We start from the raw sequence: 9032 nt of genomic DNA, 5'->3' as shown, positions 1-9032 counted from the left end.
AGGGCTACACAGAGAAACCCTGTCTCAAAAAAACCAAATCCAAAACAAACAAACAAACAAAACCCAAAAAAGACAGCCACGAGTCCCCACCCATCCCACTTCCGCTACGGCTCACTGGCTGCACTTCGTCACACAATCGGACCTAGCTCAAAGGTGACTAGAGGAAAGGGAAGCTGTAGATAGGGCATCTATAAGTGGTCAGAGATGTCTGGCCTACAGCGTCATAGTACTTAGTATTTTCTAAGTACTGCACAGAATTCCGAAGTGTACATGCACCACCACATCTGACTCTGATGGCTTGGGGTAGAGCGGCCATCTTGCGACTAAGAGGAACAATAAGAGATTTACAGACAAGTCCCTGGGGCCATCAGGTCAGACCCTTAACCAAGACATCAGCTTGCTGTCCCTGAAATCATTGGCATCTGCAAAGTAACCCCTCTCTGCTAAGCTGTGTGTATCCGTTAGGTTGCAGTGACAGACAGCAGAAATATCTCTGACTAGTTCAGACAGAACGGGCTGGAAAAGCAGGCTCTAGTCCCAAACTCCTGCCAGCTTTGGCAGTCACATGACCTCTGCCTGTGTTTGAAAAGTCACAGTCAGTACCACTGGCAGCTGGTAAATCAGGAAGCTGTTCTCAGAGCCCGCCTATGCTGCCACAGTCTGTCCCAGACAAGTGGGTGTCCCACAATCCAAAACTCCGCTCCAAATTTACACACACAACATAAAGCCCAGACCCACAGCGCCAGGGTGGCTGGGAAATGCTCACTTAGCTTTCCAGCTTTGGCAGCTCTGGAGAAAGCTCACCAGCAGCTTCGGATGAAGGTTGAGCCAGTGCGGACAGAACCCCCTACTCTCCAGGTCAGCCCTACCCCATCAAGATACTAACCCCCAACTGCAAGTGACATCATTAGAACAGGTCCTTAAAACACAGGGTGAGGTGAAAAAACAAATAAACAAAAGTTCTGTAGCATAATTAGAAACTTATTAAAGTTTACAGGCAGTGGTAGCACACGCCTTTAATTCCAGCACTCAGGAGGCAGAGGCAGGCAGATCTCTCCAAGTTCAAGATATGTCTGGTCCACATAGTGAGACCCTGTCTCAAAAAAAAAAGAAAAGAAAAGAAAAAGAAAGAAAGAAACAAAGAAAGAAAGAAAAGGAGCTGGAGAGATGGCTCAGAGGTGAAGAGTACTGGCTGCTCTTCCAGAGGTCCTGAGCTCAATTCCTAGGAACCACATGATCTATAAAGGGATCTGACGCCCTCTTGTGGCATGCAAAGGTATATGCAGAAGAGCACTCAGACATGAGAGAGAGAGAGAGAGAGAGAGAGAGAGAGAGAGAACAAACACACACACACACACACACACACACACACACACACGCCAGGTTGCATGTGATCCCAGCACTTGGGAGGTTGGAGCATGAGAATCGTAAGTTCAAGGGCATCCTGTGCTACATAGTGAGTTCCAGGACATCTTGGGCTACCTAAGAGACTTTCTCAAAACAAAAGACTAATAAAGCAAACAATACACAAACACAAATCAACATTTAACTTTTAATGAAATGTACATGTTCAATGATTATCATATTATCACCAATGGGTAAAGAGCAGAGTGGCTGTGCAGGAACCAAACTGTGAAAGAAAAACAAAATGTTGCTGAAAATCAGAGCCCAGCAGTGTGGAACATACTACATTCTGAGCACCTAGTCACTCCACTTCTTTATCTTAAAAGGACAGTACAAAAGTATTATTACTTTAATACATCGTTGGGTTTTTTTTTTTTTTTTTACTTTATCTGCATTTATTTTATGCTGAACTTATTCCCGTGCCATGAGTTTTTGTTTCTTCTGGGATATCTTTTTCTTCTGTGCAACCCCCTCTTCTGGCTCTGGAGCGATCTGTTCCTTCTCAGTGAGGATCATCTCAGTGTGGCAGGGGGAGCTCATGTGTGGGTTAATCCGGCCGTGAGCTCTGTAGGTTCGTCGGCAAGTCTCAGGTGCCTTGTTCACCTAGATGGGTTCGGTGACTAGAGAATCTACGTCTAAACCCTTAAGTTCAGCATTACTCTCTGCATTTTTAAGCATGTGCAGCAAAAATTCAGCACTCTTTTTTGGCCACCATCCCTGTGTCCAGCCCCACTGTTTGGCCTGGGTGCACCGACCGACTCCACCATTACACCGCAGGAACGGCACACACTGCGTCTTTAAAGTGACATCCTTCAGATACTTGGTGGCTTTGTGGATATGCATACCCTTGATGGCCTGGGCAATTTCCTGAGTGTTCTTAAAATGAACATGAAGGTTTGAACCTCTTGATTTGCATGATTTTGTGGGGTTCTCTGGGTCAAAAGAGTAACGAACCATCTTCACAGGTCACCCCTGGCCGTTTACAGGAAGAGCAATACATCATTTAGATATGCCATATTTTACTTAGCAATTCAGATCTGATCCATTAAAATTAATACATCATAATTTTATTTTTTATTTTTTATTTTAATAATTTAATAATTTATGTTTATGGGCATTTTGCCAGTGCCTGTGTTTGTGCACCATGGGAGTGCAGTAGCAGCAGAGAGCAGAGGAGGGCATCAGATCTTCTGGCACTGGAGTTACAGACAGTTGTGAGCTGCCCAGTGGGTGCTGGGATAAACCACAGTCCTTTGGAAGAGCAAGCCAGCAGCTCTTAAGTTCTGGGCCGTCTCTCCAGCCTCCTGGACTCTTCGTGTTTTGATTTCTTTGGGTAAACTCTGGAGCCCACCTACTCATTCACTGTTATTTAATGCTCACACCTCCCCCACACCACAGCCATAGCCCCTTCCCCAAATCTATTCCTTTGAAATGGAAGGGATCTCAGTGTACTGGCTGGTTTTGTGTGTCAACTTGACACAAGCTGGAGTTATCACAGAGAAAGGAGCCTCCCTTGAGAAAATGCCTCCCTGAGATCCAGCTGTGGGGCATTTTCTCAATTAGTGATCAAGGGGGGAGGGCCCCTTGTGAGTGGCGCCATCCCTGGGCTGGTGGTCCTGGGTTCTATAAGAAAGCAAGCTGAGCAAGCCAGGGGAAGCAAGCCAGTAAGAAACGTCCTTCCATGGCCTCTGCATCAGCTCCTGCCTCCAAGTTCCTGCCCTGTATGAGTTTCTGTCCTGACTTCCTTTGGTGATGAACAGCAATGTGGAAGTGTAAGCTGAATAAACCCTTTTCCTCCTCAAACTGCTTCTTGGTCCTGATGTCTGTGCAGGAATAGAAACCCTGGCTAAGACACTCAGGCTCCGAAGCTGGGTGCCAAGACCCCCATAATGCTTCTCTTGCAAGGCCACATCTAAGTGCAACTGATTTACCATGATGAAGGGGAGAAAGATCAGCCTGGACGGACCCACTCAGCTCCGGGCCTGTAGAAGCTGCCACCAGCCAAGTCTAGCAGGATCTTGGGGCAGGGGTTGGACAATGGCAGATAGCACAGCCACCCCTCCAGGCCCCAATCTCTTCCTAACCCGCTTGACCTGGCTTAGCCGAGGCGTTTATGGCAGGTTTCTGCAGGCACAGCCATCTGCCACCTGCCTTGTTTCTCACAGCTACCTCACAGAAGGACTAATGTGCTTCTGAGGTGTGGGCCTACGCGGAGACACAGACTGAGCCCCTGCCAGGAGGGATGGTCTTTCTGGGAGACCCTAGGGCCTCAGGTAAGGTTGGGGGAGGGGAAATGATAACCCCGTTGTGAGCTTCCTTGGGGACGTGACCTACATACAGTAAGGTGCCTTGGCTGCCTGTCTTGCATCTAGGCAGAGGTGAGACATCCCAGGGTAAAGGTTTGCAGCTGCAGGGACCTAACCACTCAGGGTTGCGGAGGAACTGATCCTTGGCGTTCTGTCACAGCTGCCTGCTGAATCAAGAGGGACTCAGGCTGGTGGCAGAGGAGCTGCCATCACCCCGGAGAGCGGACATGTCTGAGGCGCCGCCCTGCCCCAGCGACAAGGCGCCAAGCCCTGGATGCAGGTTGAAGACACTGTACTGGGCATGTGCCCACAATGACCTCGCCGAGCTCCAAGCCAGGCTGGACGCTGGCGTGTCCCCAGAGGAGGCCTCCCACGTGGACAGCAACGGGAGGGTGAGATGGCCCAGAGCTGGCCAGCCAGAGCAGCTGCAGAGCTCGGGCTTCCTGGTCTGGTTCCCCAGAGTGTCAGAGTGTCGCACTCTTCACAGGCCCGGGGAGTACAGATTTAGGGGGCTGGGGGGACCCTAAGGAGAACGTAGTGGAAAGTGGGGTCCAAGCTGCTCTGTCCCCAGACAGGCCTCATGGTCGCGTGCTACCATGGCTTTGGCTCCATCGTGGCTCTGCTCAGCTGCTGTCCTTTCCTGGATGTGAACCAGCAGGACAAAGACGGGAACACGGCCCTCATGCTGGCTGCTCAAGCAGGTGTGAGACGCAGCGCTGCTCCCACCCCGGCCCACACCAACCCCACCCCACCTCCAACCCGCCATTGGGACAGCAGCCCCAAACCATGCACAAGAGTGTTCTGGGTCAGGCGTCAGCACTCCCTTACCTTGAGAAACTAGCTTTGTGGTCCTGTCTCTGCAGGTCACATGTCTCTGGTGACTCTCCTGCTCAACTATTTTGCTGGCCTGGACCTGGAACGCAGGGACCAGCGGGGACTCACAGCTCTGATGAAAGCTGCCATTCGGGACCGCTCTGAGTGTGTGGTTGCCCTCCTAATGGCAGGTGTGCAATGGCAGGTGTGTTATAGCAGGTGTGTAATGGCAGGTGTGATATGGCAGGTGTGCTCTGTCAGGTGTGCAATGGCAGGTGTGCTCTGTCAGGTGTGCAATGGCAGGTGTGCTATGACAGGTGTGCTATGGCAGGTGTGCTCTGTCAGGTGTGCAATGGCAGGTGTGCTATGGCAGGTGTGCAATGGCAGGTGTGCTATGGCAGGTGTGCTATAGCAGGCATGCAATGGCCAGTGTGCAATGGCAGGTATGTAATGGCAAGTGTGCTATGGCAGGTGTGTAAGGGCAGGTGTGTAATGGCTGGTGTGCTATGGCAGGTGTGCAATGGCAGGTGTGCTATGGCAGGTGTGCTATGGCAGGTGTGCTATGGCAGGTGTGTAATGGCAGGTGTGCTATGGCAGGTGTGCCATGGCAGGTGTGCCATGGCAGGTGTGCAATGGCAGGTGTGCTATGGCAGGTGTGCTATAGCAGGTGTGCTATGGCAGGTGTGCAATGGCAGGTGTGCCATGGCAGGTGTGCAATGGCAGGTGTGCTATGGCAGGTGTGCTATGGCAGGTGTGCTATGGCAGGTATGCAATGGCAGGTATGTAATGGCAAGTGTGCTATGGCAGGTGTGCTATGGCAGGTGTATAATGGCAGGTGTGTTATGGCAGGTGTGTAATGGCAGGTGTGCTATGGCAGGTGTGCTATGGCAGGTGTGTAATGGCAGGTGTGTAATGGCAGGTGTGCTGTGGCAGGTGTGTAATGGCAGGTGTGCTATGGCAGGTGTGCTATGGCAGGTGTGTTATGGCAGGTGTGTAATGGCAGGTGTGTAATGGCAGGTGTGTTATGGCAGGTGTGCTATTGCAGGTGTGTATGGCAGGTGTGCTATGGCAGGTGTGTAATGGCAGGTGTGTAATGGCAGGTGTGCTATGGCAGGTGTGTAATGGCAGGTGTGTTATAGCAGGTGTGTTATGGCAGGTGTGCTTTGGCAGGTGTGCTATGGCAGGTGTGCAATGGCAGGTGTGCTATGGCAGGTGTGCTATGGCAGGTGTGTTATGGCAGGTGTGTTATGGCAGGTGTGCTATGGCAGGTGTGTAATGGCAGGTGTGCTATGGCAGGTGTGTTATGGCAGGTGTGTTATGGCAGGTGTGCTATGGCAGGTGTGCTATTGCAGGTGTGCTATGGCAGGTGTGTAATGGCAGGTGTGCTATGGCAGGTGTGTAATGGCAGGTGTGCTATGGCAGGTGTGCTATGGCAGGTGTGCAATGGCAGGTGTGCTCTGGCAGGTGTGTTATGGCAGGTGTGCTATGGCAGGTGTGTTATGGCAGGTGTGTAATGGCAGGTGTGCTGTGGCAGGTGTGCTATGGCAGGTGTGCTATGGCAGGTATGTAATGGCAGGTGTGCTATGGCAGGTGTGAAGCTGCACTTTCTCCACCTCCAGTCCACCAGGCACCATTTAGCTATAATAAGGGAGGTGGGAATGGAAATGGACTGAGGCCAACCTGTAGGAGGAGGGCCCTGCCACCTCCCTCTTACAGTCCATCAGTGCAGTCAGCACAGCTGTTTGTGGAGGTCCCAGCAGAGAGGGCAGACGTAAGATGGGGGAAGGTGTGGGGTGAGTTGGTCCCTCAAACCAGACTCGAGTTCTCGTCCCAGCCTTGCCTCTGCCTGAGACCCAGGTGGAGAAAGACGTGACAGCACTGGGAAGACTGATGAGTGGGGCATCTGTAGAGACTCCAACTCTTAGGCAGTGTTCAGCTGCAGCTGGAGCCTTGCATGTGGAGGAGGACCACGCTGTGTGTGGAGGACCACTCTGTGTGTGGAGGACCACTCTATGTGTGGAGGACCACTCTGTGTGTGTGTGGAGGACCACTCTATGTGTGGAGGACCACTCTGTGTGTGGAGGACCACTGTATATGTGGAGGACCACTCTGTATGTGGAGGACCACTCTGTGTGGAGGACCACTCTGTGTGTGGAGGACCACTCTGTGTGTGGAGGACCACTCTGTGTGTGTGGAGGACCACTCTATGTGTGGAGGACCACTCTGTGTGTGTGGAGGACCACTCTGTGTGTGGAGGACCACTGTGTATGTGGAGGACCACTGTGTATGTGGAGGACCACTCTGTGTGGAAGACCACTCTGTGTGTGTGGAGGACCATTCTATTTGTGGAGGACCACTCTGAATGTGGAGGACCACTCTGTGTGGAGGACCACTCTGTGTCTGGAGGACCATGCTGTGTGTGTGGAGGACCACTCTATGTGTGGAGGATTACTCTGTGTGTGGAGGAGCACTCTGTGTGGAAGACCACTCTGTGTGTGGAGGACCACTCTGTGTGGAGGACCACTCTGTGTGTGGAGGACCACACTGTGTGTGGTCTCGTGGAGCCCTTCTTACTCCCTGAGGTGGCTGATGGTGCCCTCTGCTGGTCTCTCTGAGGGATGGCTGCCTCCAGCTTTTCCCTTCCCAACCCCAGTGGGTACAGCAGCAAAGTAAGGACATCCATGCCTTTCTCCTTTCAGAGTGACCACGTCTCTCTGGCCTCGGAGACAAGGGCTTAAGAATGAAGAAACAAAATGGAGGGTGGGGCAGCAATAAGACACCGGCCCCCAAACAGCCGTGGCTTGAGTCTCCTATGCTCTGCTGGGCTCAGGTGGCTCTATGAGCCTGTTGGAGACCCCGTGGGCTCACTGCAGTTCCCCAGTCCTGGCTTTCATCGCTTCCTGTTTCTTATACAGAAGCCTTCAGCCCTGGGCTTCAGTCTGGGAGGTGTTACGAATCTGGCTTAAATCAGCCCTGCTGCTGTAGAATGTGTCTTTGTACAATCCATGGCTCGCTAACCAATCTGTCACACTGCGCCACTTGCAGGCGCTGACCTGGGCTCCGTGGATCCTGTCCGGGGCAAGACAGCCTTGGAATGGGCCGTTCTGACTGACAGCTTTGACACTGTGCGGAAGATCCGGCAGCTGCAGAGGCGGCCCCAGGCAGAGCAGCTCAGCCTGCACTACCAGCCAGAGTGGCCAGCCTTGGCCCAACTTGTGGCCCAGGCCCAGGCTCAGACTCCCCCATCCCTCCTAGAAAGGCTGCAGGCTACTCTGAGCCTCTCTTTTGCTCAGTCTCCACAGGAAGGGGGTGTCCTGGACCACTTGGTGACTGTCACCACCAGCTTGGCCAGTCCCTTCCTGACCACTGCCTGCCACACACTATGCCCCGACCGCCCACCCATGCTGGGCACTCGAGGCAAGTCAGTACCAGAGCTGTTGGGTACTGCCCCTCCACCTCCCCCAGCACCCCATCCTCCTCAGGAAGTCCCTGTCCCCCAGGTCTTTGCCCCGTACCAGAGCCCTCAGAGTATGCTCTCCCAGTGGTTACAGGCTAGGGACAGTACCAGCACCAGGTCCCGAGTCCCTAAGATCCTCCTCTCTAAAGTACCTTCCCCCTCTACGCAGTATGAGTTGATACTCAGGCCTCCAGGGCAGCAAAGCCTGGCTCTGCCAGTCTGGAGATTCCAAGAGAAGAAGAAGGAGGAGGAAAAGGGAACACGGAACCATCAGGAGCAGGCCTAGGCCAAGCCAGAGTCAAGGGAGCCGCATTCCTGTCTGGGGCCTCTTTCTGCTTCCCAGCTATCTCTGCCAGTGGGAACCTGCTTCTACCAAGTACACACAAGGTTGTCCACAGCAGTGTCTGCAGCAGAGACGGGACCAAGCCAGTGTCTGCCGGCAGGGGACTGACTGGCTACAGTGGTTATGCTGTTAATACCCTCACACTGTATTCTGTGTAGGACGTCATAAAACAAGAGAAAGCCAACTGCTCTCACGTGAAACCCACAAGTTGAACCCAAGTAAATTGCTGCGGGTAGAGAGGTGTGCATGGTGTGCTGTTCGTCAAAGTAGAAAATTTCCCTCGCGTGATCATGCTTGTCAACTCGACTTCTTGTGAATCAGAACCACACGAGAGGCATGCCTCTGGGGTCCATAGAGGCTTAACTGAGAAAGGGAGATCCGCCTGGATGTGAGGAGCAGCATCCAGCTAACCTGGGCCCTGAACACTGGAGAGAAGGAGGTGGCCCTGGCATCTCCTGTCAGCCAGCGGTGGCTGCCAGGCCTGCTGCGTCAAGCTCCTAACAGCGAGCCCCCCTTGACATCCTGGAAGGAGCGAGATAAGGAACTGGTGAGGAGATCTCTGCAGGCACATCGTGGGTACCAAAAGTTACCTGACTGCTTAATAAGTGGCCCAGCAGGATAGATCAAAGACAGAAGCGAGAGACTTCTGACAGAGAACGAGGAATTTGAGGAGAAGCCTGCAAACTTAGAAGAAAATAAATTCCAAACT

The 9032-nt window shown here is 52.6% G+C and overlaps 1 protein-coding gene and 1 pseudogene across 1 annotated transcript; one reads left to right on the top strand and one right to left on the bottom strand.

The window, feature by feature from the left end:
- Nucleotides 1–1815: 1815 nt before the first annotated feature.
- On the bottom strand, nucleotides 1816–2377 carry LOC127667699 (60S ribosomal protein L17-like; annotated as a pseudogene).
- A 1560-nt stretch (nucleotides 2378–3937) lies between these two features.
- Nucleotides 3938–8481, top strand: Ankrd33 (ankyrin repeat domain 33). Its single transcript, XM_052160376.1, is given in 5 exon segments — nucleotides 3938–4102; nucleotides 4282–4411; nucleotides 4574–4714; nucleotides 7569–8239; nucleotides 8242–8481. Coding segments are annotated over 5 exon segments (1347 nt in total).
- Nucleotides 8482–9032: the final 551 nt, after the last annotated feature.

The sequence above is a fragment of the Apodemus sylvaticus genome, chromosome 17 (assembly GCF_947179515.1).
Source record: "Apodemus sylvaticus chromosome 17, mApoSyl1.1, whole genome shotgun sequence".
In the NCBI taxonomy this organism is placed as follows: Eukaryota; Metazoa; Chordata; class Mammalia; order Rodentia; family Muridae; genus Apodemus; species Apodemus sylvaticus.
The sequence above is the reverse complement of the archived record's forward strand: the minus strand, read 5'-3'. Positions and strand labels throughout refer to the sequence as shown.